General features: G+C 51.8%; 1 protein-coding gene across 3 annotated transcripts in view; it reads right to left on the bottom strand.

Moving 5' to 3' along the window:
• The window catches only part of LOC100657524 (whirlin), a 156,391-nt gene that overhangs the window by 45,390 nt on the left and 84,030 nt on the right, over nucleotides 1-26,971 (bottom strand). For 2 of the 3 annotated variants that reach the window (XM_064291564.1, XM_064291565.1), the window contains 5 exons: nucleotides 20,309-20,380; nucleotides 18,072-18,609; nucleotides 16,051-16,232; nucleotides 14,994-15,116; nucleotides 9,452-14,716 (listed from right to left, as the gene is read on the bottom strand). In XM_064291564.1, the coding sequence (XP_064147634.1) occupies nucleotides 14,534-14,716; nucleotides 14,994-15,116; nucleotides 16,051-16,232; nucleotides 18,072-18,609; nucleotides 20,309-20,380 (1,098 nt within the window). In that variant the 3' untranslated portion in view covers nucleotides 9,452-14,533. The remainder of the gene's footprint in view (nucleotides 1-9,451; nucleotides 14,717-14,993; nucleotides 15,117-16,050; nucleotides 16,233-18,071; nucleotides 18,610-20,308; nucleotides 20,381-26,971) is intronic. The other variant, XM_064291566.1, reaches the window with a different exon arrangement.

Below are 26,971 nucleotides of genomic sequence, written 5' to 3'. Positions count from 1 at the left end.
AGAGTCCCTCTCCTCTAGCCTTTTCAACCAAGGGGTGTGACCTCAGCCAAGGCTCCTTGCCTCACTGGGCCTCAGTGCCCACCTGTGCAATGGGAGCTCAGAATCTATGTTTACTGTGTGCCTTTCCAGCTCCCACTCTCTGATCTGTCTACCTGTGTGACACAACATCTCAAGAAGGCTGCAATGATTCCTACCATCCCACCCACTATCCCTGCTCCCAGCTGGGCTTGCAGCTACGGTGGGATTTTCCAGGCAGCATGGAGGTAGGGAATTGGCTAATCAGGTGAATTTCTCCTGTCATAAATGCCCTCACAGGGCTCATCAGAGGGCAGGGGACAGATTTATCCCAGTGGGCAAGCTGCCTTTTCTCAAGCCTCCCGTTCATTCAACAGGTACTTATTGAGCTCCGACTGTGTGCCAGGTGCTTTTCAAGGTGCTGGGAATATGGCAGGGGGTAAGACAGGCAAAGTCCCTACTCCACTGTAGTGGAGACACAGATAATAAACAAACAGGTGTATGATCTCAGGGAGAGTGGTGTGAACGGAGCAGAGCAGGGTGGGATGGAATGGTGATTCACATCCTAGGCTGCTTTTGATAAAATAAAAAGCCCAGGGCTCACCCCAGACAGCAGAATCAGTCTCTGGGTGTCGGCAGTCTTCCAAAGCTGATGGATTCTGTGGCAGCTGGGATGTGTGGGCCTGGTAGGCAACCCCTGGAATGGAGAATGATGGATTGGGGTGTTTCCTGCCACTGCGGCCCGGTGATAAAGGGCCGGGGCCAGGTGAGGGGTGATGCTTATCTGAGCAGGATGACTAGATACAGAAGGAACTGGAAGGAGGAAAGGGGCACAAGCAAGTCACCAGGAGGGGTGAGAGGCAGAGTATTCCAGTAGGACAAATGCAAAGGCCCACAGTGAGAACCAGCTGGGCTTGCTTGCCCTGACAATAGTAAGGCTTTTGTACCCAGAGCACAGCGAAGCAAGCAGAGGGGCAGGAGTAGGGGCTAGAGCAGCAGGCACAGGATCCAAACCCTGAACATGGCTCCCAACTCTGACCCCACCTGTGATCTGGAGATTCTGATTCAGGAAAAGAAAACAGAAACAATGTATGTATTGTACAAAAAGCTCCCCATGTGATTCTGATGATCGACCAGCTCTGGGAACTACCAGTGTAGAAGAGAAAACATGAACCTTGGAGTCAGTGTGGACCTGAGTTCAAATCCCAGCTCCACCTCTTGCTACCTCTGTGACCTCTGAGGCATCACCTCTCTATGCCTCAGTTTCTTTATCTTGAAAACGGGGATAAGAAGAGTAGCCACTCACAGGACTGCTGTCGAGAATCAATGATGTAAGGTCTGCAAAGTGCAGAGTGTGGGGCCTAGAATGTGGCTCGTATTTACTGGACTCATTATCATCATCATCCTTACTTATGCACAAATGTCTGGTCTCCCCCAAGGACTGGGTCTTACTACCTTTCCTGGAGTCTGGCACACAGTTTGTGGCCGATGGATGTGTTAGCTGAATGACTGACTGACTGAACAAATGAATGAACTTTACCAAAGCCAGCTTGTGAGTATCTGGCTGAGCCAGGACTAGAACCAGATGCCCTTATCATCCCACCCCTCCGGCCCTACCCACATCTGAGTGGTGGAGGGGCTCTATCTGCAGCCTCCTCCCCAACGTGGAGCAGAGCCAAACCCTAACGAAGCCGCTCCCTGCCAGCTCTGGAGACCATGTGGGCCATTGTGTGAGGGGCGGGCTCCTCTGACACCCTGTCACTCACTCACTCTCCCTCCCTGGTCATTAACCCAGGCAGTGCTGCCATCAACGCCAGGTGGCTGCCACTGCTGGGCACGCCTCATGGCCCCTGGGTAACCCCAGCCCATCTTTAGGGGCAGCTGCCTAACACCAAGGAAAACCACCCCCAGGGCACTCTGCTCCACCTCCTCACCACCCTCAAGCCTGACCAACGCAGCTCCCTCCCATTGCTCGCGCTGTGCCCCCTTCTGGAACACCATCGCCACCACCAGGCCAGATTCTACTTCAGCAAAGCTCCGTGTCCAAAACTGACGGGTCACATTACCACCCCCCAAACCCGCCCCTCCCTAGTTTGGCCCATCTTTCATCCAGGTGCAAGGCCAGAATCCACCCTCACCTTGGATGCTTCCCTCTTCCTTATACCCCATAACCAATCTATCGCCAACTTCTGTTGATTTGATTTCTTAAATCTCACTAGAATCTGTTCATGTCTCTCCAACCCCTCGGCCAACCTCTTGGCCCTGGCCACCAGATCTCCCCATGGCCTCCTGCAAGGGTCTCCTATGGAAAGCTCTCGGTCCCTCCAACCCATTCCCACACTGCACCAGAGGGATCGTCCAAAACGGAAGCTTCTAAACACGGTCCCTCCTTGCTAGAAACTCTCCGATGGCTGTGCTGCCTGCTGCTCTGGCCTTTTCTCCCCCAACTCTGTCTGCCCTCGCTAAGCCTCACTGTTGGTCTTTGGACAGATGCACCCTGCTCCCGCACATCACCCCACCCATCTCTTCTCCCCATTAACTTCCAGGCAGCTCGCAGATCTCAGCTCCAGTGTACCCTCCTCAGAGACTCACCCCCTTTTGGAATTATACTTTGTGTGTGATTATTTGACTACTGTTGCTCTCCCTGACTCAACTGTGAGCCCTGTGAGGACTCACCGGCACGCGGCACAGGCTCTGACACACGGTAGAAAAAAAAAAAAAAATTTTTTTTGTTTTTGTTTTTTTGCCTCCATAAACACATGCTGAATTTAGGCAGCCACCCGGCACTGGCTCACATCCCTTCCAAGAGCCCAGCTGGTTTGACTATCCCCATTTTACAAGCTAGATAAATAGAGGCCTCGAGATCCCGAACAACTTGTCCCGGGTCACAAAGCTAGTGAGTGGAGGAAAAAAAAAAGAGTGGAGGAGAGAGACTCAAACACAAAGGCCCAGTTCTTAAGGACCAAGGTTGGTGTCAAGCCATTGCACCCTGCAGAGATCATTAACATCTGTGCATGATAAAATCAGGAGTGGGGCTTATTGCCAACTAATTGCAATCCACTAAGGCCATGTTCTAAGTTTATGATAAGGCTCTGGTCCCGCATAGAGCCTTCAGTTTTCCAAAATGCTTTCTCGTCTTCATAGCACTAGATGCTTAAGGACAGCCTTGGGAAGTGAGCAGGGCAGGTATAGTATTCTATTGTACAGGTAAGGAAACTGAGGCCCAGCAAGGGGAAGGGACTAGTTCCTGATGACCCAACAAAAAATCCTCTGGCCTTCACTGCCAGGGCTTGAGTGCTGTCACTGGTGACATGCCCCTGTGTAGCTATGTCCACGCAGCCTGGCCAGCCCTTCCCATGGGAGCCCAGCAAGCCTTCAGTCATTTGCTCCCTCCAGCCCCTGGGTCATGACGTCCTAACACCTCAGTGGCCACTTCTCATCCACCCTCCCACAGCCCACCTACTCAGCTGTCCTCTCCCTTCTCTCATCATCATTCTTGAGCCCCTCCTAAGCGCCGGACCTGCTAACCAGACTGGCAAACCAAACTAGTGGCTGTCAAGTCGGTTCTCATTCTTGACAACCCCACGTGTGCAGAGTAGAACTGCGCCATAGGGTTTCCAAGCCCGTGACCTCTCAGAAGCAGGTCGCCAGGCCTTTCTCCCATGGTGTCTCTGGGTAGGCTTGAATCACCAACCTTTAGGTTAGTAGTCGAGCACAAACTCTAAGGGCATTTATTCCTTTCTGCCCAGTTAAATTTATCCCTTTAGTTAAAATCCATGGGGAGTTTGGGTTGAGGGGAGGCAGGCAAGGATTTCTAGAATGGACCAAGAAGAACACATGGGAGCCTGGCCTGGGAAGCTGGAGGAAGACCCAAGTCCCCACCAGAGTCCCACCACTAACTCGCTGAGTGACCCTGGACAAGTGCTTTCCCCTCTCTGAGCCTTGGATCCTGAGGACTTAATGAGATCACCTCTGAGGGCTCTTCTAGCTCTAAATGTCCTGGATTCTTTGATTCTATTTGCCCAAACAAGGCAGAAATGCCGTGTTGATAGAAGGCTGCAGGGCACAGGTACTAAGGTCACATGGGCTTTGTGAGCACTCAGAAAATTCCAAGCTCTCCCTTGAGAGCTGTGTGGCCTTGGGCAAGTTGCTTAATCTCTCTGAATTCCGTTTTCCTTATCTGTAAAACGGGGGTAATAATACTGACTTTACAGGTTCCTTGGGATTATACGTGAGACTGTGTGCCTGGCACAGAGTAACTGCTCACCAGTAAATGGCTTTGGCTTCGTCATCAGTGAAACAGCGATATGACCTGCTTCCCACAGGACTGAGTTAATTTTCCTGACTCTGGAGCTTTCCCAGTATCAGCCATGACTTTAGCTTTGGGTTCCAAACACATATAGAGAAAGCCAGTTCTTTCAAGTGAAGGAAATGCTGCCTTCTCCCTGTAGCCCCAAACCCAGCTAGAAACCGTGCCCTCACCCTGAATACTTATGAAGAGGAGGAGACAGGCCTTCCTCAACGGCCAGAAACAAGAGTTATGAGCAGTGCGTGGACACACACACACACACACCATCAAATTAATACTCCAAGAAGAGAAAAAAATGTGTATGTGCCAGGAAAGCATTACTAATGACCCGTTGCCACCAAGCTGACTCACGGTGACCCCACGTGTGTCACAGTAGAACTGTGCTCCATAGAGTTTGCAGTGGCTGATTTTTCAGAAGTCAATTGCCAGGCTTTTCTTCCAAGGTGACTCCGAGTGGACTTGAACCTTCGACGTTTCAATTAACAGCTGAAGGGTTTGCACCACACAGGGACGCTGCACTGCTAGTAGCAAACCTTTACTGAGTACGTTTTATGCGTTAAACACCCTATAGAGGCCTTCCCATGGATTAGGATATCACTTAATCCTCACACCAATCCCAGGAGGGAGGAATTATTATACCCATTTTACAGATGAGGAAGCTGGGTTTGCACCAAGCTGTCTGATTCCGGAGAATACAATCTTAATTGGTTCACGACTGAACCTTGTAGTAGGTTAAAAGGTTCGAAACAACCCCAGTGTCCAATAATAGGGGATCATTGAAATAAATTATATTTCTATTCAAGGAATATTATCCAGTTATTAACAGTCACACTGTAGAAGAATCAGAAATGATGTAAACATTGTTTACATGTTAAGTGAACAAGCCAGTTATAAAATAATATATATCCAGTTTGAGCCAATTAAAGAAAAAAAAAAAAACAACAACAGTTAAATATGGAGGAGGCAAAAAAAGAGGGAAGAAGAAAGGGACAAAAGGAAGAGGAATGTGTACCAATAATTATCACTGGGTGGTACAATTATAGACAGTTTTACCTTCTTTTTGCTTATGTGTATTTTCTAAAAATAACAGTTGCCTATAAGAGAAAAGAACATTTCCTAGTTTTAAACCATACCAAACCCATGGCTGTCAAGTCGATGCCGACTCACAGTGACCCTACAGGACAGAGCAGAACTGCCCCCATAGGGTTTCCAAGGCTGTAATCTTTATGGAAGCAAACTGCCACACCTTTCTTTCGCGGAGCAGCCAGTGGGTTTGAAACATCAACCTTTCAGTTAGCAGAGAAGCATTTTAATCACTGTGCCACCTTAAAAAAAAAAAAAAAACCTCATATCTATGTAGTGCTTCCTTTTGATCCAGAGAGGCTGTGGGCAAGCTCCTCCGTCTCCACCTATGAAAGCTGGAAGAGTCGTTGGGCTCTTTGAGACCCTCTGCAGCTCGGACATCCATGACATGCTGTAACTGCCATTGCATACCTTCTCCTCCTGTTTAAATTTTGGATACTATGTGCTCTTTTCTGGATATACAGCCCTTGTGCAACATGTTGCTATACCCAAAAATCACAAAAAGGAATGGAAGCAATCAGCACCCAGTCCTAGCCATTCTTAATATTTTGGGGCATGGCATGTGTTGTCTGATTAGATCCTCAAAATCAGGCATTTAACAGCTGAGGAAAGATCCAGAGAAGTTATTCGACTTGCCCAAAGTCACACAGCACATTAGGGGTAGAGTTGGGTCTCCACTCACAAGTACCCTCTAGGTGAAGCCCTTACCTGGGGAGCTGAGTATGGCCTCCTGGACCCTGAGGCCCCTCCCCTTCCTTGGTCCTCAGCTGTGGTCCCAAGACCCTGAGAGGACTGACAGCTGGGCATCCCACTCTGGCCTTCATCCCGGCCCCCCCTCCTGAATAGGCTCAGTGGGTAGAATGCTGGCTAAGACCCAGGGCCCGCCTGTCTCCAGGAGAACCTGGAGTGGGTGCAGCCTGGTGGGGGGGGGTCTCACTTGGCAACAGAGCTGGAGTTTGGCTGACACTTGGCAAGGAAGACCAGAGCCAAGATGGGACTGTAGGCTGGGACAGAGAAGGGACCAACGGCTTAACAGGTGGAGCAGAAAGCCTGGGTCCAAACTTGTTAGATGGGACTTTAAATACAGTTCCAAACCTCTATGAGGTCCTCAGCTATAGACTGAGGCTAACTCTTCCCTCAGGATTCTGTGTGTAAAGCAATTGGATAATTTGTTCACACAGCTTCGCACATAGCAGGTGCTCAGCAAACAGGGGCTGCTGTCAGCCTCTTCCTGGTCTCCGCGCCTGACTTAACCTCCAGTCCCTTCAGCACACACTGCTTCAAGATCATCGATGGCTCCCATCACGTTCATGTTAAAGGCCGGACATTTTGGCCTGGATTCAGGCTCATAGTGACCTGTTCCCAAGGCAGAGGTCTGCTGCGTTGCACAACTCACACTGCAGACTCTGAGCTTTGTCTCATAAAATTTCCTTCCCAAATTTCATACTCCAGCTGAAAGGGAGCGGGGGAACTGCTATAGGGTTCAGGAACACCCCAACACCTGGCAGCTATGCAGAGGCAAGACAGGCCTTCCATCCCACAACACTCTTTACATGCAGTTCTCTTAAAAAACAAACAAACAAAAAAGCCTGGCCTTTATTTATTTCCATGGTGTAAGTATCCTCACCGTGGCTGATTTCAAGCTACCACAAACGTCACTGAACACAGCACTGGGAAGAAATGTACACAATCAGCTCTCCTGAGCTGACACCAGCACACTGCTGCACATCCCAAGGTAAGTATCGGCTAATCCCAATAAGAGCTGTGTGACCTCAGTGAGTGACTTAACCTCTCTGAGCCTCAGCCTTTTCATCTGAAAAGTGGAGACAATAGTACCCACCTTACGGCACTATTGTGAAAGCTAAGTCATATAATCAAGATGATCAACAACTGTGCGTGGAGCACCTACTGGGTGTTGGACTCTGTCCTGGGCTTTGGGGACAACAATGGTGACAAAATAGATAAGAGCTCCTGCCCTCCCAGACCTCGATGTTATCATTGCTGTTGTTATTTCTCCCTTCCTCAGAGCTCAGTTGCCTCATCTGCAAGCTCGGAATGTGGGCTGAGCAAAAGCTTTCTGTGATGCCACCCCATTGAGCCTTAAAGCAGCCCTGAGGTGGGCATTCCCATCCCCATTCTATCTATAAATGAGAAAACTGAGGCTCTGAGAACTGAGGCCCGGCTGGCGACGCGAGCCCAGGTCTTCTAATTCCCCATGTCTGGCTCCTTCCCATCTCCCCGACAGAGGAAACATGAAAAGGGTCTGGCATTCGGCTGATGATGTGAACACTTTAAAAATACTCTTCCTCTCCTGTCTGGAGGTGAGATGAGAAGGCAGAGGGGGACAGGAACCGGTTGAATGGACACAGGAGATACAGGGTGGAAAGAAAGAGTCAGCTGTCACATTGTAGGGAGAGCAACTAGGGTCACATAACAACGTGTGTATAAGTTTTTGTATAAGAAACTGACTTGAATTGTAAACTTTCACTTAAAGCACAATAAACAAGAACAAAAAACTCTTCCTCTTCCCCTCCTCATGGGGGTAAACTGGAATGTGGCAGGCATCAGTTTCCAAAATACCTTCTCAGCATGAGAGCCCACAGGGCCAGAACGGTTCCCAGTTTCTGTAGAAACCCCAACTCTGGCGCCTCCAGTGTTCAGGCGGGTGGGAGCTGATGAAATCCCCTCGCAAGAATGGCTCAGATCACATGTTTCAAATGCAAACCGGCTGGACTCTGAGACGCAAAGCCCCACATGAGCACCCTCTCCCTCCAGCAGAACTGAGTATGCTCCTGGAAACAAGCCACAGAAAAGGTTTCCCCAAAACACCACGGGTCCCATCTCCCCCTTGGCAAGCAAGGCAGACTTAGGGTCCCTCAAACAGATGGGCAGCTATTGCGTTTTCCTGACAAGAAAAACTAACAGCTAAAAAATAAAACCCACCAACTCCAGAGGAGGTGTTTGGGGGGGGGGGGAGGATCTCTTGGGAAGTCCTGTATGTATCTAACCTCAGTTCTTCATGCTTCAGTTTCAGTCCTTTTCTTCTTGCTCTGTCCTAGAGGACAGGAACAACGTCTCTTTTCATAGCAGCCTGTCTCAGCTTCTTTTCTCAGCTTCAAATAGCCCAGGTTTGTTATCAACATCTTTCCTTTCATTTCCTTACTCAGAAGCACAGGGCTTTTAAACGCAAGAAATAATCCGCTCCGACCTGTCATTTCTCTCAACAGAAGCAGACAAAAGAGGCCAGGAAGAGTTCCGTTCAAGGTCGCACAGCAAGCAGGCTCAGGCTTTGCCTGCGCGAGCCCTATCACCCTGGGGAGAGGCCGGCTCTGCTGTGCGCCCTTAGGCAGGCCGCGCCCCCTCTCTGGTGTGTCTCTGCATCTGTGTACCAAAAAGGGACTGACTTTATTTCTACAGCCCGTTCCAGCTCCGACCACTGTCGAGACTGCCCATCCCCACGCTGGCCCTTGCACTATCTACCTCCCCCTGCCAAAAAGGCGAAAAGAAACTTGCTTTTGGTGTACGGGGAAGACGCTAGGCTCCGAGTCTCTAAGCCGCGCGGGTTGTTGCCGAGTGAGCGAACCTCACACAAATCCCAGGACGAGGGAGCCCCACCTCCCCAAGTAACCACAGCAACCCGGGCCACGCCTTCAGCCCAAACACAACTAAAGGCCCCGCCAAGGACCAACCCCCGGACTCCCTCGGGACCCCTTCCAGCTCTGGCTGGAAAGAGAAAAAGCCAACGCCCCCATTGTACGGAGGTAGAGACTGAGGCCAGAGGGAGCAGCACCTGTGCGACCAGGATTAGGACTCGAGCCCCGATCGCGCGACCAGGGCTCCCTCCCATTCCGGGCACGGTGACCGTCTCCTTCTAGTGCGCATGGGGTTTCCACGTGGGAAAGACCAAAAACGGCGCCGCCCCGGTAGAGTGGAGCCCATCCATTTCCTCTACGCTGCTTTCCATTGCCAGGAGGCGGAAACTGAGACCGATCAAGGGGCTGGGACTCGCCCCGGCCCCACCGCGAGTGCCCCCCCGCGCCTCACCTGCCGGCTGCCGCCGCGCGCGGGTGGTTTCCCGGAGTTGAGCGGCAAACAAAGGCCTCCAATCCGAGCGGGGGGCCGGGCGGCCGCCTCTGTGCCTAATCTGCGAGGCCCGCCCTTGACCCGAGCGGGAGGCCCTGGGAGGTGGGGCCTCAGGCAGAGCCACCAATCGCAGGGAGGCGGCCGCCTGCGACCCGCCCCGGGACTCGAAAGCAAGGGAGCGGATTCCCAAACTTTAGAACCGAAAATCCCAGGTCAGAGCGGCTGACCAGGACCCGCCTGACTGCAGACAGGAAGCCTTGAGGCCCAGAGGGTAAGACAGGTGTGCAAGGTCACACAGACCCACAGAGAGGAAAAAAATCACAAAATGTTATAGCCTGAATGAACCGTTTACTGACAGCAATAATAATAAACTTTGAGCGTTTATGTGTCAGGCACCGTTGTAAACTCTTACTGTGCGCCATCCTCTCCTGTGTTGTTGTGTGCTTGACAAGTCGATTCTGACTCCTAACGACCCCATGCGCACTGCCCCATAGGGCTTTCTATGCTGTGATCTTTATGGTGAGCAGATCGCCAGGTCTTCCTCCTGCAGAGCCGCTGAGTGAGTTCCAACTGCCAACCTTTGGGTCGCAGCGGAGTGCTTAACCGTTGTGCCACCAGGGCTCCTTTCCTATGAGGTAGATGGGTTTTATCAATAACCCCCGAGCATATTCTAGTCCAAACCCTCATTAGACAAGCAGGAGCACCCTGGCCCTTAGGAACAAGAACTTGCTCAAGGCCCTGCAACGAGTTATTGTCGTGGAGCTGACTACACTCACGGTGACCTTATGTCTAACTGAACCAAAATGCGGCTGTTCTCCGGTCCTAAGCCATCTTCAGGATCTTTGATATGTCTGAGTCCTTCGTTGTGGCTAGTATGTCAGTCCACCACATGGCAGGTTTCCCTCGTTTTCTCTGCCTGCTTTACCAAACATAATGGCCTTCTCTAGTGACTGGTCTTTTCCTGGGATGTGTCCAAAGTAAGCAAGATGAAGTCTTGTCATCCTGGCTTCTAAGGAACATTCTGGCTGTATTTCTTTTAAGACTGATTTGCTTGTTCTTTTGGCAGAGTAAAGGACAAGGGAAGTCTATTGTCCAGGCTGAAAGCGCACCTTGAAGAAAGGCAGCGTAGGGTATCAAACTGTCCTGGGCACTCACTCAGTTCGGCCACTTGCTGCCACTAATCTTCAGGCAAATGAGATTTATCAGCTCCAACTCATGGGATTGCTGAGGGGCGTAAATAAAACAGTGGCAGCTCACAATAAATAAATAGCACTAATTTAAAGAGTACCTTATCCAACCCTATAACTCAGGAAGGTTTAATAGGCTTGGAAACGGGAAGTGACTTGCCCCATGCCCTTCATGGAGTTCTCTTTCCTCCTAGCAGAAAGCACTTTCCATCCCCCAGACTGCAGGTTACTCCCTGCAAGCACACCTGTTGCCTCTGGTCTATTCCAACTCACAGCAACCCTATAGGACAGAGTAGAACTGCCCCATAGGATTTCCAAGAAGTGGCTGGTAGATTCAAACTGCCAACCTTTTGGTTGGTTAGCAGCTGAGCTCTTAACCACTGCGCTACCAGGGCTCTCCCTACAAGCATATCTAATAGTAGTCATAGCAGCAGCTCTTCATCACTAAAGTTGCCTACTCTGTTCCAAGGCAAACATTTTAGCTAATCCTTAAAATAACCTACAGTTAGGTTAATACAGGGTTGCTATGAATTAAAATGGACTTGATGGCAATGGGCTTGGGTTTTTTTTTTTTTTTTTAGGTTAATATTATGATCCTCATTTAAAGATGGGGAAATGAAGGCTCAGAGAGGCTAAATGACTTGCTCAAGGTCACACGGGCAAGTAGTAGGGCTGGAATTTGATCCCAGGAGTCTGAGGTGTGGGCTATCTGAGCTATGCCTTGTTCTCTGTACTCCCATCAGGGCTACCCTGCCCATCATGCCGCATTCTTCCAAGCAGACAGGTCCCCAGGGTTGATTCAACACTTGTTTGGGCAGGCCCAGACCCCCAGGAGCCAAAACACACTCTCTTCCTGCCTTCACCTTTTTCCAGCTCTGGTTCTTGAATGTCAAGCCAGGAAGGGCCCCTTGTGCAGTCAAAACCCCCGCCACACAGATAGACCACACAGCATGCTGGCCCCTAACTTTTTTCAAATTTCTGTGGTGGGTGTGAGCTGTGTCCCCTGGAGTTGTGCAGTGTGGCAGCCCTGCCTGGGAGACCTTGGAACAGAAGGGAAAACTGAGGCTCGGGGAGAGTCCTGTGACCCTCCAGCTGTGCCACCCCAGGCCCCCTCTGTCCCCACCCCCAGCCCTGGTGTCATAAGTGAAGATGTCGGGGCCACAGGGACATATGGCTTGGGCCGACCTCTGAGCCCCTCCCGCCCAATATTCAAGGCTACCTCGGCCCGGGTTGCTGGGTCCCTTTAAAGGAAACCAGGACATATCCTTGTCCTTGGGCTTCCTGTTGGGGGAAGAGCAGGCCCAGGCCTCAGGCAGCCTTGGGTCCAAACTTGTCCTCTACCACTCATTAGCTGGGTGACTTTGGGCAAGCTACTTGACCTTTCTAAGCCCACTTGCAAAGGAATTTTTTTAGGTTTAAAATTCCACAGAGAGACAATTAGAAAAACACCCCAGAGGGAGGAGGACCCTTATTTCCACCGGGCTGCAGCTCCGGAGCCAGGCCTGGCAATCCCAGAAGCAACAGTTCCAGAAAGTCATTTTTGTCCTGCTCACTCAAAAAATACAAACATCGAGGGCTGCGTGGGTAGCAGCTGCTGGGGCTCTCTGCCCCCTGGGCGGGGGTGGGGTGGGATGGAGGGGGTGGGAGGTTGAACCAAGTGGGGAGATGGCTGATTCAAGGCAGGAGCAGTTAGAACCCACCCCGAGGGTTATGGAGCAGGTCAGTGACTGGCCTAGAATTCACACCATGAGCCAAAGACAGAGGGAAACCCTCCCATTCAGGAAATGCTTGAGGACTTGGGGCTTGGAAAAAGGTGTGGTATTCACACCACTAGAAAGCTTTTCTTTGTTTACCCCATCACAACTGTAGTCATCTCCCTAAGGCTGACAGCCTGAGGCTGCTGCCCACACCCAGCATCTCAACCACTATTAGAGGTAATCAACACAACAATCCCATTTTACAGATGCAGAACTTGAGGCTCAAGGTGGTGAAATCACTTGCCGAAGACCACACGGGATTGGAACTGGAGTCAGACCAGGCGTCTGGGGCCCTGACAAAGTCCTCCTGCAGCCAGGAGGAGGTCATTCCCAGCAGAGGACTGGGGAGAGAGGAATATGATGTGGGGCAGGGGGTGCCAAGCCCCTGGAAGAGGCTGGAGCCTTCAGTGATGCCAGCTGCCTCAGAGGTCCAGGGGGACCCATGGCCCTGGCCTCAAATGGTCTGCCCGGGCCAGGGAGGGAAGGCAGCTAAGAGCAGGGTGTAAGGCAAGCCTGGAATCAGCAGCTCCGAGGGCCACCTGTGGCAATCCCCTAGGCACAGGGCTGGCCAAAGCACGGCATCTCAAACTTGTCTTCCCCCAGAGAAAACCCGGGCGCAGAAGAAAACGGGCATCATGGCCTCATAGCAGACCGTTTTTTTGCCACCACCCCCGCTTCCCACCACCATGTGCTTTTGCATCTAACACCCTACACAATGGCCCTTCTTCAGCGGACTGCCCCTAGTGGCTGGAACAGCTTTGTGTGCACAGGTAGACAGCAGGGAGTGATGGGAAATGTACAGCTCCTCCCTCCCCAGGCCTTGTCCAAAGACTGACAAGTGAGTGAAAGCCCGAGCCTTGAGCAGAGACAACTCTGAGCCATAACTTATACTCCAGCCTCCCAACCCCACCCCCAATCAGGCCAAATGTCCCTCTGCAGGACTGTGCCTGAAATCCCACCTTTGTTGGGCTCCCTTCCCTTTCCTGTCCTGCTTCCCCAACTCCTACATGGTCTCCTGATCTCAGAGTCAGCTTCTGGGGGGCAGACCTTAAAGCAGGGCCACTTCTGTTTTAAAATATCCGTGCACATTACGCCTTCTGCCCCATCATATAACATACCTGTGTGGGTATCATCTATAAATACTTAGGGTTAGCCCTCAAACCTTCAAGTCAGGTGCTCCAAGGTGCATGGTGACTCCAGTGCCCCTGCACACCCCACATATACCCCAAGCCGAGCATGGGTGCCGGGGTAGAGGGTGGTGGTGTGGAACGTTCTGAGTGCCTCCATCTGCCCTACCCAACCCCTTCAGCACACCCAAAGTCCCAGCCCCCTCCCGCAATCAACACCCCAACCACACAGCACGCCAGCCCCTATCCTTGTTCAGGTTTCTTTATTGAAAAATTAAAGTCGTAAGCTCTGTATATAAATACACTGACGCTGCTGGTCACCTGCAAGGCCTCTGGGGTAGGGCTGAGGGTTTGGGGGGAAGCTGGGGCTCTGGGCCCCCTAGGGGTGTGGGGAGGGAAATAAATAATAAATATCATGGGGATACAAGGAACCAGGAGTAGGGGTGTGAATGGGGAGGCGCTAGATGCTTATTTATGGCACTAAGGGTCCTGTGAGATGCCCTCTCCCCCGGCTGGGGGCAGAGTCCATGAATTCTCACTGGGACCTCACTCCAGACAAAGGCTCAGGTGTCTGGGGGTGGGCTGGGTCCTAGCCAGCTGGGGGGAGGGGCACCCCCCCACACACACACTTGAGCAGGCCCTGGCAGGCCTCCATGGATGTACCAAGATACTGGCGCTCTGCCTCTCCCCTTCCTTTCTCCCCTTCTCACAGCCCACATATGGACTGAGCGCCTACTTACTGTGTACCTGGTATGGCACACGGTCCTGACCTGACCTTCTGTTTGCCTGTCTTCTTGCCCAGCTCTCTTTACCTGGTCTGGTCCCACTCGTGGGCTGTGGTAGAGTGGAGGGAGATCTTCCTGCTACCCTGGCCATGTAGCTCCGGTCCCTTAAGGAGCCTGACAGTGCCTGGAGGGAGGAGGGACCAGGGCCAAGGGCTGGGCAGTGGTGGAGGCACTCAGGCCTCGGCACCTAGAGCATCACATTGAACTCAGTGACCAGAAAATCAATGTAGTCACGCTCTTTGGTCTTGAAGGCCTCGGCAATGATGCGAGCGGCGTCCCGATGCTCCTTGCCCCGAAGCGTCAGCCCGTTCACTTCCAGGATCACGTGGCCCACCTTGAGCTGCCCACAGTTGTGGGCTGAACCACCTCGCTGCAGGGGTAAGACACAGAGCAGGAGGCACATAGGGGGATGGGGACAGGCCAACCTGGCATCAACTAACCATGCAGGCAGGCCCAACAATGCCAACCAGCAGGTATAACCATTGCCCTGATTAGGAAAACTAAGACTCAGCAAGAGCAAAGGTGATATGAGCCTGGGTCCACCCTAGGGTGCTGTGTCACCTCTGCGGGTGGCACAGTCCTGGGGATGCTGAGCGAGATCCCCAGGGTTAGGGAGAGATGATCAAACAGGGCCCACAGTGACATACCTGAATCGTGACGATCCTTGGCAAGGGCTGGCGGGTGTTGGCACCACCCTCAATGGCGATGCCCAGAGTGGCTGCACTTTTCTTCACGCGGACTAGAGTGGATGTAGGCTCCAGGAGCCCAGGCTGTGGGTAGGAGGCCACTGACTGAGGCTATCTTGGAGCACAGGCCTGACCAGAGGGCTGGGCTGGGCCATGACACACCCCCTGCGTCAATAGGGCTTGGACGTCGGCCCTGTGTTGGGCACTTAGTATGTGCTAGGCCCTGAGCTAGGCACGGTGTCCTCAGCTCTATGTTGTTGTTGTTGTTAGGTGCTGTCCAGTCGATTTCCAACTCAGCGACTCCATGTGATAAAGTAGAACTTCCCTATAGGATTTTCTAGGCTGAAAGCTTTATGGGAGCAGATCGCCAGGTCTTTTCCCTCAAAGCCACTGGGTGGGTTCAAACCGCTGACCTTTTGGTTAGCAGCGAGTATTTAGTTACCCATCACACCACCAGGGCTCCTTCTCAGCTCTATAATCCCTATAATAAAAACCCCCTACGGCTCGGTACAGTGGTTAAGAGACTGGCTGTTAACCAAAAGGCAGTTTGAATCCACCAGCTGCTCCTTGGAAACCCTATGGGGCGGCTCTACTCTGTCCTGTAAGGTTGCTATGAGTCAGAATCGACTCGAAGGCAACCTTTTGGTTTTTTGTTTTTTAAGGCCTGAGAGGTTAAGGGGCTTGCCTAAGCTAGCCTGATGGGGGCACCAGAACTCAAATCCAGGCCTGCCTGACTCCAAAGACTGCCTCAGCCACCACGCCATGTGAGAACTGAAGGGACCTCAAAGATTATAAAGACCAACCTCCTCAGTGCCCCATTACCCAGAGTCAGTGGCAAAGCCAGGACTTAAACTGGGCCTTCCAACTCCTGATCCAGTGTTCTTTCTAAGACTCAAATCCCTCCAGTGATGGGGGCTCACTACCTCCCCTGGGGGTCACAGGCCAAACTGAAACCTAGTCCCCTGGGTCTCCCCATTCTTGGCCCCTCAGCCCCCTCTACCCCCACTCCCTGACTAACCGGCTTGGCAGCTCCCTCTGTGGTCCTCTCATTCCGAGGCAGCTCCTTGCTGCTCCTGCTCTTGGTGGACGCTATCTGTCTGCCTCGGCCTGGCATGCTGGCCTCCGCCTCACCAGCGTCCACACCGCTGTCCTCGCTCAGGGTCTGCCCACTGTCAGACAGCTGAGAAAGTGTGGAGGCTGCTGAAGGGGGGACAGGAGGAGAACAATGATTTATGCAGCTGGGTCAGAGACGGCTTCCAGGAGAAGGTGATAGAGCTGAAGGCTGGAAGGCTGCAGGGGGAGTCTGCAGACAGAGACAGTGACAAGAGTATAGGGACCATGGGGCTGGAAGGCAGGGAGGCTCCTCACCACCCTCTCCCCCTACTGAAGCCCTGTCCTTCCTATCTGGCCTGCCTGGAAGGCCACCACTTCTAGGACATCTGCCTTGACTGCCCAGTCCTCAGCCACTGGTGGTATGATTAAAACAGGTGTCAGACATCAAACCCAGCCCTTTTTTTTTTTTTTTTAACTCAAGCAATGTTGTCAAATTTTAATGATGGACCAACACATTCTAATTAGATTTCATATAACAATTAAATTTCTAAGCTTCTCAAGAAAACAATGTCAAGTCTGCCAATCCTGGCCTGAATGCGTGCATGAACCCCTGAGTTGAGGGGCAGGCACATGCTTTCTAGCTCACCTTGTGTGTAACCACCTGGCCCCCAAAATGGAGACTCTAGGTTAAAAATAAGCACTCTGGAGTCCAGCAGGTCAGGTTTGAATCCTGCATTTCCAATGACTAGCTGTGCAGCCCTGGAAAAATTACACAGCCTCTCTGAGCTCTGTGTTCTCATTCTAATTACAGAGTAATGATGCCGATGCAAGGGGAGTATCCTGAAGAATAACAGATATGATGGATAGAGTGAAGCAGTCAAGAGCACAGACTTGAGCTGGGCTGCCTGGCTCCACAATTACTTCCTGTGCCTCGGTTTCTTCATCTGTAAAATGGGAATGATAATACTGCCAGATGAGTATTAGTACTTTGTTAATAGTACTCGTCTCACACGGCTGTTGTGAGGGTTAAATGAGTTAGTAATATAGGCAGAACCCCTAGAAAAGCGCCCGGCACACAACTATGAGCTCTTACTATCACGTCTGTGTCCAGCTCAGAGCCCCTTCTAGAGGCAAGCAGTGACGAGTACATGATAACTCTGGTTTCTCTTACCACATCCTGCCTCCTCTCATCAAGCTACTGAGCGTGAGGACCCTGCATTCTGGCCCCGGTTAGAATCCTAGCCTGCCGACCGCCTGGCACACAGCAGGCACTCAGCTAACATCTGCCAATCCAGTGGACCACCTTCCCTGGCCGCAGGGACACCCACGTATTGTTTTAGCCACAAGATGGCAGCAGAATCTAACAAAATGCCCCCAACTAGCTATCGCAGGAGGTGATCCAGAGCTGGTGGAGGGCTTTCGGGAGTGGAAGTGGGTTCTACCCTCCTCCCACCTCAGCAGTTGGACTTCCAGTGGAAAGTCTGCTTGCCAGGTGTCAGGAAGGTCCATACTGCAATCAGACCCTGCAGCCCCACGTCAGGAGACCTGCCAGGGGTCAGGGTGCCTGGGAGACAAAAATAAATCATCCCTGCCTTCAAGGAGCCCAGAGTTATTGGGGTAACTACAGGGTGGTCTGGGCTGCAGGAGCTGGCGGAGGAGCCCCCAACCCTTGCTGTAATCTCCTTTTACCATGGGGAAAGTAAGGCTTAGAAAGGAGAGCAGCTTTTCCAAGTCATGCAGCAGGTACACAGCAGAGTCACATTCAAGCTCGAGTCTCTGCCTCCAAAACCACCTTAATAGGGGACTCAAGACCCTGTTCCCCTGGCTGTTCTGACTCTGAGCCAGAAGTCCCTCAGTGAGCACACGGCCCCACCCCTCACCATGCAGAAGAGTAGACTGACCAAGAAAGGGCAGGGGCCCACCACCCCAGATGACACAGCCTGGGCCCCTGAGCCCTACCCCGACCTGTGTCCGCAGGGCACTCACCACGCGTCTGGGGCAGTGCCCTCACTTCGTTCACATCTGGCTCGCTGTCCGGGCGGTGCACCTCTACCATGACAAAGTGCTGGTTCATGCCTGTCTGGTCTGGGTGGCTGGAGGACAAGGGTGGAGGAAGGCAGCCCCCAGCCACCACAGCCTCTGCAGGGGGGCTTTTCAGGTGCGGGGGTGACTGGACCCGTGGGAAGGGACCAATAGGGTGCTGGTTGATCAAGGCCAGACGGGCGTCCAGCGGCCTCTTGGAGCCAGGGTTGGCAGGAGAGACGGAGGCATAGATGGGGGAGGAGGGCGAGTCCTGTGCTGAGGAAGGCCCCAGAGCAGGTGTGGTGCCCGCCGGTGGGCTGTGGTTCCATGCAGCCGAGAAGACGATGCCCGAGGGGGACGACTCACAGAAAGAGGGATGGAGGTCCTCTCTCCCTGGCTTCTTCGGCTGGGCGAGTGAGCAGTCATAGCTTTGGGCCAGAGGCGGTGAGTGAGGTGGAGGCTTGACACTCGACAGCCCCCTGGAGATGGACTTGACATCATCCTGCCAAAACACCCAACAAGAGTAGAAAGAGTCAGAGCCCATCGCGCTGGAAGAGGGGAGGCTGGAGCAACTGAGTGGAGCCTGGCCTGGCTGGAATCCTGTCCCCGTGCTATCGTCTTGTGGCCACGCCACTCTGAATAATGCAGCGCCCAAGTGGAAAACTGTTCCCCGGCATCGCAGCAGCTGATAAGCGTCGGGATCTTGGCAAGTGTCTCTGGGGACGGCATTGCTCCCCTTGGGAATTGAAGTTCTTGGCATCAGCCAGGGTTTGTCACAAGGAACAAGACTTAATTAGAGGCAAGGTGAAAAGGATGGGGAAATGGCATTTTCTTTGGCTTTTTTTTTTTTTTGGTGAAAGTATACACAGCCAGAGCTACACCATTTCAACAATTTCTACACGTACCATTCAGTGACACTGATGACGTTCTTCGACTTGTGCTGCTACCATTCTATCCTCTTCCAAATTAGTCCACCACCATTATCTGCAACTCACTTCCCCCAAGCTTCCTATCCAGCCTTTTGAGTTGCCACTATCAATTTGGTCTCGCGTAGATACGGCTTTTCTTTTCAGGGGATTATTTTGGCTACTAGGGGCCAGAGAGGAGACAGGACTGGAGGGAACAAGAATGAACAGGAGGGTGGCACAGGGAGGGTGTGGGCTGGGCTGCTGTGTGCCCTGGGCAAGGCACCATGTCTCTGTGTGTACCTCTGGGCAACGGGAAAATTCTGCCTGCCCAGCAGTGATGTGGGGATTTGAGGAGCAATGTGTATAACATGTTAGCAAGTACCTGCCACCCAGCAGGTACTGGGTGAGTGGCAGCTGTGGATGCTGTGATTACTACTTCCCCTTCGTCTATGCCAACATCCAACACTTACAGAGCACTGACTATATCGCAGGCGCTGTTCTAAATGCTCTACGTGAGTTAACTAATGTGCCCCTTGGCACAAATGTATGGGATAAGTACACTATTATCATTCCCATTTTATAGACAGAGAAACCAAGGTACAGAGGGGTTACAAAACTTGCCCAAAGTCACATAGTCCATGGCAGAAGTAGGCTTTGAACCCAGGCATTCTGCCTCCAGGGTCTATGCTGTTTGGGTCAAAGTGAGGCTGTCCGAGTGACTGCTGTATGCACACTAAAACCACACATAACTTCTATCTCTGCCCTACCAAATTTTTACGCAAATAACACCTGCCCTCTGCATTTGTCTGCCACACCCCGTAGGTACCCTCACAAGTGCAGTCATGCCAATCTTCTTCTAAGTGTTGCTGTAAAAAAATTTGCACAGTGCCTCCCAGGGTGGGGGTGGCGAGAGCCGCCAGCAAACAAATGCAGAAGGAGCATATTATTTGCATAAAAATATGGTAATCAGTAATCATATGCCTCTCAGGAGTCCTCTCCACATACTCCTTGTTTCAGCCCTTGCTAGGATAATGTTCTGATAACACAACAAAGTAAGCACCAACTCGGCAAACAGACCTTGGCAAACAGCCTGATGCCCCTGCTAAAGTCACCAAGAACAAGTGGCTGGAGGTGACAAGCTGACAGGCTTGCACACAGGCTCTGAGAGCTCACAGCAGAGGCCTCTGTCTTCCCATTCACTCCCTGTGGCTCCCACCAAGAGGAGTCAGCTCCCAGGGTCCCAGGCAAACCCAGAAGGGCAAAACCTAACTAGAAGGTGAGAGAGGGTCTTACCAGGGAGACATCTGGAAGGGTGTTGACACTGCCCTGGACTGCCTCGCCAGTTTCCTCCAGGTCTAGAGTGTTCTAGAAAGGGAGCAGAAAGTAAGGTGAGCAAATGTAAGCCAAGAGGGAAAAACTGGTTTGCTCTCCAGGACACCAAAGTCTATGGGACCCTATGACCCTTTCACGTGGCTTATGTGGCTCCTGGCACATCCCACTCCATTGGAATTAATTCATGCATTGAAATTAGTTTCCATTCCTGAGAGTCATTTTAAAATTAATTTGTGTTTGAGACTTTTCTGATCATTTCTAGGCCTCCCCTCAACTAGCCGGAAATGCCATGGGCTGTCTCCAGCCTTGACTGGGAATCCCTGGAGGTCAGCTCAGAGCAATGCTCGCAAAGCCTCCAAACCCAAGAGTTCTTCCTCTACCACTAGCTGACAGAATCCCGGGAAGGTGTGAAGGCAGCAAGACGGAAGTAGGAAATGGATAGGGAAAGTCTCTCTCTCTCCCTTTTTCAATTTAATGGTTTCAATCCTGAATGGGTGGTTTAAGGTTTAAATGGATATTATTTGCAAAACTGTCCATCTCTTTGTCCTTCCTCAATTCACTAGAAATAGCCTAATGCACCCCCAGGTGACAATGAACTGCCTAAAGGCAGCTCTGGGGATATGGACAGTACAGTGACAACCTCTGCTACAAGTGGAAATGAGTGGCTGGCATTCTGTGGCACAGAAGCAATTCAACTGCCTGTGCACAAAAGGAATCAACCTGGGCATGCAGGTTCTGAAATAAAGGGAGAAGTAAAAAATAAATAAAATATATAAATATACGCACGTATGTGCGTGATATGTATATATAGATGTATATGTGTGTGGACAGACAGATTGATAGTCATTCCGTCCCTAGATGGTGCAAATGGTTAAGTACTTGGCTGCTAACTGAAAGGTTGGTGGTTGAAGTCCACCCAGAGATGCTTCAGAAGAACGACCTGGTGATCTACTTCCAAAAAACCAGCCATTGAAAGCCCTGTGGAGCACAGTTCCACTCTGACACACATGGGGTTACCATGAGTAGGAATCGACTCAACGGCAATGGCAACTAGGTGCCAAGCAGAGCTCCTTTTAGGGCTGGGCTGTCTTGAGGGCCCAGGGTGGCCATTTTTCTCCACCCCTCAGAGCCCAGGATGGCAACAAGCCTCCACTACCACCTGCCTCGAGTCCCAAGTGCAGCAATCAATATTGAGCAGACTCTGAAGCTTCAGACTGACCACGGACTGGGGACACAGGTGTGGTGGAACACCACTCCACCTCCAGGGAGCTGCGGGACTGGCTGAGGAATAAACCAGCAACAGGAGACTATGCAGAGAGCACCAAGCGGGGAAACAGGTGCCTCTGGAAGCACAGGGAAAAGTGTACACTGCAGCCTGGGGGGAGGTGAGGTGGTATCAAGGAAGGCTTCCTGGAGGAGAGTGCAGCTTAAAGCTGAGTCTTATCAGTGACCCAGGCAAAGAAAGTTAATGAGTGTTTCAAATGGAGGGAAGGGTATGTATAAAGCAGGATGGAGACAGGATGTTCAAGCATCTCCGAGCAGCTGGACAGGAGTAGAGTTAGAGCTGCTCAGACTTGAGCCTGAGGGCAGAGGGTTGCCATGGAGACTTGGTCAAGTTTGCCTTCTATGAATACGAAGATCCCCTTCACTCACTCCCTCTTCAGCCACACTAGAACATCAGACATGCCCATGGCCTTCACACTGCTGTCCCCTGCCTGGAACTTTCTTCCTCTCTGCTATCCATAAGGCAGGCTGCATTCATTCCCTCACCTCCTTCAAGACTCTACTCAAACAGGTGATGGATCACCTTCTCAATGAAGTCTACCCTGACCACCCCACCTAAAATTGCGGCCTTTCCCTGCTTTATTTTTCTCTGTAGTACTGATCGCTGTTCTCCATGCAGCACCCTGGATGCAGTCCTTGAAACGTAAGTCAGATAACGTCTCTCTCCAGCTCATAAGCCTCCAACCAGATGGCTCATTCCTGCCTCAGGGACTTTGCACTTGCTACACTCCGCCTGGACACTGCCTGTGATTCACTCCCTCTCTTCATTTACTTCTGACTCAATCAGCGCCTCTGCAGAGGGGCCTTCCCCGAGCAGTCCTGTCTAAACAGCACCCCCATCACCTCTCTCACCCCGCCCCTGTTCTGTTTTCCTTTAGCACATTTATTGCCTGACATTACACTATGTATTTGCTTATTGTCTGTCTCTCCTACTAGACTATAAACTCCACAAAGGTAGGGCTTGTGGCTCCCTGGTCCCCACTCTACCCCGGTGCTTGGAGGAGTAGCTGCTTGATAAATATTAGTTAATTAATGAATTCATGAGTGAATTGATGGATGAATCAATCAATCGGTCACTCTGGCTGTCAAGGGGAGAAGACCTGAGCAAGCAGGGAGATGGGAGAAGTGGCTACTGCAGTTATCGTGGGGAGAAGTAATGGTGGCTTGGATGAAGGTAATGGCAGCAGCAGGGGTGGGAGGTGCCACCACCCCATACCCCATAAGACAGAGGCTGTGGGGTCATTCCACACTCATCTCCATCTGGAATGATCTCTTGGGAGCCTTGAGCATTCTGGGATGCACAAAGGCCAGTAATGGGAATCCACCAACCGATGAGATGCATGGCCCCCCAGTTCCACAGAAGGGCTATTCGCACCCAAAGCTCCTTTTCTAGTCCCCGTGAGGCCGCTGGGACAACTGCTCCATTGCACTGACGATGCTGAGGCTTACATGCCCCATCTCCTGCCTCTCAAGAGGATGTTGCTTATAGCCTCTGTGATTCCTGAGACAGTGGGGAGACCCTTGGGGAGGGTGAGGGGGTAGTAATAGGGTCATTCCCTCACCCACTGATTAGTGGCACTAGCTTTGGCTTTGCCACCTGAGGCATCTTTTTTGATCACACCCAGCTCTGCACTTACAACTCTAGTGATGGTAGGCAAGTCATGCCACTTATCTGTGTCTCATCTTTCCCCATGTGTAAAATGAGGGTAATACCAGTACCTGCCTCATGCAGTTGATGGGAGGATTTGACATGTTAACACCGATAAAGCACTCAGAACAGAGCCTGGTACAATCTACAAGGGAAGGCGACTGTTACCTGCATCAGAAGCCTGGGAGGCCTTGCAAATCTGCCCCCAGCAACTGAATGAATGGCGAAAACCTGCTCAGACCCATGTGGACACCTCTGATGGAAAGGAAACGGCAGCCCTTTCCCTAAAACCATAATGATCCCATTGCTCCCTAAAACTCGCCCAACTGGGCGACACATTCTGAGTCAAGAAGCCTGGCAAGGTGGGGCTGGTGCCATGCAACAACCTGGATGACCATTGCCCCAGCTTCCATGGGTGGCACAGGGAGGAGTCAGAGGCCTCGGAGGTGCAGCCACTGCCACCTCACTACATCCTACAGGTGATCCTGGGAAAGCTGGGGAGGCTCAGAAGATAGGCCATGGTGGAACCAAAGACACAGGATTCCACACTGGAAGCTTTAGTCATTCATTCAGCAGCTCGACAAGTGTTTATCAGGCAGCCAGGACTTTAGAGGGAAGACCAGTCAGGAATACAAAGACAAAGGGGTCACAGTGTCCTCAACAGTTAGCAGAGAGCCATTTCTACAGCAGCTGCTCACAAGCTCTTGCTCAGGGTCACTGACAGGGCTGGCAGTAGTAACAGGGCCCCACAGAAGGGGGAAAAGAAGGATCCAGGGCCTGACAACAGAAGCATGTCTGTGCTGTGCACTATGGGAGAGGATGTGACTTTCTCTTGGCAAGGAGGACAGCTGGGAGCTAGACATGATGGCAGACCCACTGTATGCCAGGCCCCATGCTGATTCTCCCAGCAACCCTGTGAGTCAGGCACTATCATTCTCCCCTCACATCTTTTACATCTAAAGCTCAGAGAGGGAAGGGACTTGTCCAAGGTCACACCACCATAAATGGCAGATGGGAATTGTAACCCAGGTCTGGGTCAGTTCCAAGCCTGTGCTACCCCACCCTGGCCCCAGAACTGGACAGGGTCCCGACACTGTAGGAACCAGAGGACCCCATGAGGAGCCTTCTCTGAAATGAGACAGAAGGCAGCCATCGTTGTCCCCTGGCCTTAGCTTCATTCTCTGCTATTAACGACATCCTGGAGCTGAGACAGAAGACTGGGAGGAAGAGGGGCAGACATCCAGCCCTGAGAGGATGGAGGTCTGAAGTGGAGCAAATGGCAGACGGGTCAGAGCCCGGCCCTGCCACTCCATCTGCTGAACCCAGACGCTCCGGAGCTTCAAGTCCCAGAGCCATGCTCCGTGTGCATCGGAAATAGCTGTAGACAGCAGGCGAAGAACCCGGGGGACACGTCGGCAGAAACGATCTCAAACAGGCTTCAAGGGGAGGACCAAGGTTAGAGCTTATGTAGGAACCAGGGCTGCGTGTCCTGGCCACTCCCCTAACCCCCCTAGCTGCCTGGGGCCACCTCTGCCCTTGCACCCACTGAGGCCAGAGTCTAGCCGAGGGCTTAGACCAGGTGGTTCCATTAATCCTGCCAGGTGGGACCCTTCACCCGTTCATGGCTGGCTGAAGCTCAGAGAGGGAAGGTCACCTGCCCAAGATAACACAGCAATGGTGAGGCAGAAGTTGGACCCCATTCAAGGTCTGAGTCTATATCCCAGGCAAAAAACTTACTTCCCACAAAAGCCAGCAAACTTCCAAGACCTGCTGCTATTGTCCCCCATCTCCTTCCTCCTCAAGTTTGTGACAGTTCAGAAAATTCCCTTCCTTTAAGAGAAAAAAACACCTTTTTGTCCAAGGTGGCCTAATCAGGGCCCAGATGTCCCAAGAAGGGACAAGACACATGTCGACAGAAATAAAACAACACAGGGTATCACCTGTACTGACCTCTGCCAGGTGGACTCCTGATTCTGGAAAGGCAAACAGCTCAGGCCTCCTTAGATGTTATCAACGCCAAGGTGCGCCTGGGAGTCCAGTGCCAACTCAGCAAAGTGAGGCCCCTCCCCTTCTCGCCCAACTTCCAGGTTTCTAGGCCTTCTTCTCCTCATTAAAATGGAAGGGCTCTTATATAAAGGTGCTATTTTCAACTTTTTGTTCTTCCTGCTTCTTTACTCTGATGTCAACCCGAAAGGCTCCCCACCCCCACCCCAAAGGTACCAGAGGCCCGCGGCTGGGTGGTTCAGTCCCTATTCTGTATATGGGTAAGCTGAGGCACTCAGTCACCTGCTGAAAAGTCATCAGTGGGGACCTAGATTTCTGCACGTGACGAGACGGAGAGAAGGGCAAAGGGAGGAAGTGAAGGAGGACAGACAGAGTGAGAAGGAAGAAAAAAGGGAAAGGACAGGATTTGGAAGACCAGACAGAGAAAGGGAGAACAGAGGAGAGAAAGAGAGCAAAGCTGGTGGCGCTGCCGTGGCCCAGAGCTCGGGTTGGGGAGGAGACGTCTGCTGCCCCAGGAAATAGGCAATGGGAGGGGCCAAGGACAGTGGTGTGAGCTCAGTTATGGCCAGGAAGTCCTGGTGTCCTGGGGAGGTAGTGGGGGTGCCCAGAGTTAAGGGGTGGGATCGGTGGTCCAGGGGGATTATGGGACCAGACCCTGGGTGAGATCAATGCTGGTGAGGACAGGGCATTATGTAAGCCCAAGTTCTCTAAGCACAGGCTGGGAGTGAAGTCTGCAGGCTGGAAAGGGGGGTGGAGGAGTGGACTAAGAGATGCTGGGCACCAGGATCCACACTCACTGGCGTGGCTGAGACCATGAGAACACCCCAATGCCAGGCCAGCTCTCTGCTTTTCTCCACCTTGTCTATCCCTGCTATATCCCATCTGATCACCAAGTCAGAAAAAGGAGAAGGGCCCCTGGCAAGCTGCTTGCATGAACAAACACCTCCCAAGACAGGGAAGTAGAGACACTGTTGACTAGATCATGCTTCCTTCTGCTAAGCTGAAACTTGCCCCCTGCACGTCCTTCCCAATGGTCTCTGGAAAAAGATGTTGTTGAGTTTAAAGAAAGTGCAGCTTAGTCCCTGACGAGCTGTGTGGCCCAGAATCTCCAGAGGCAGGCTGGAAGAGCCCTCAGGACAGGCGTGAGTAAGCACGGCTCCCCAGATGGAGCACAGGGCGTCTGTGAACCTGCCTACGGGAAAACGGATCATCATTATTGTGGCATTTCCTTCCACTACAAATGCAGACCAGCAACACCTGTGACAGCGACAATGCTGCCAACAGAAGTCACAGATATTTCATATCACATTCTAGCTGTTGCAAATGTCTTGAAGCACCACTTACACTCGTCACAGCTTGCCAGTGACAACAGTTCCTGACCTGCTGCTGGACCTCAAGTTTAGTGTGCTAATAAATAAGCCCATTTTACCATTTGTTTCAATATATTGAAAACTGTACTTCATTATATAATTTGTTTCGTTTGTAATCCTATGTATTTTATTTTAAATACTTTAGAATGTTATATTCTCAGCAGGAGCCCAAGGACTTCACCACCCATCAAAGAGGTCCCTGGTGGAGAAGTGGCTAAGACACCAATCTGAGGTCAACACTTAGACCGACACTCCCATTTTATAGCTGGGAAAATTAGGGCTCAGAGCGGAACAGCGGCCGGGCCATGTTCAAACAGC

The sequence above is a fragment of the Loxodonta africana genome, chromosome 9, assembly GCF_030014295.1.
Source record: "Loxodonta africana isolate mLoxAfr1 chromosome 9, mLoxAfr1.hap2, whole genome shotgun sequence".
NCBI lineage: Eukaryota > Metazoa > Chordata > Mammalia > Proboscidea > Elephantidae > Loxodonta > Loxodonta africana.
This window is presented reverse-complemented; position numbering and strand designations above follow the sequence as displayed.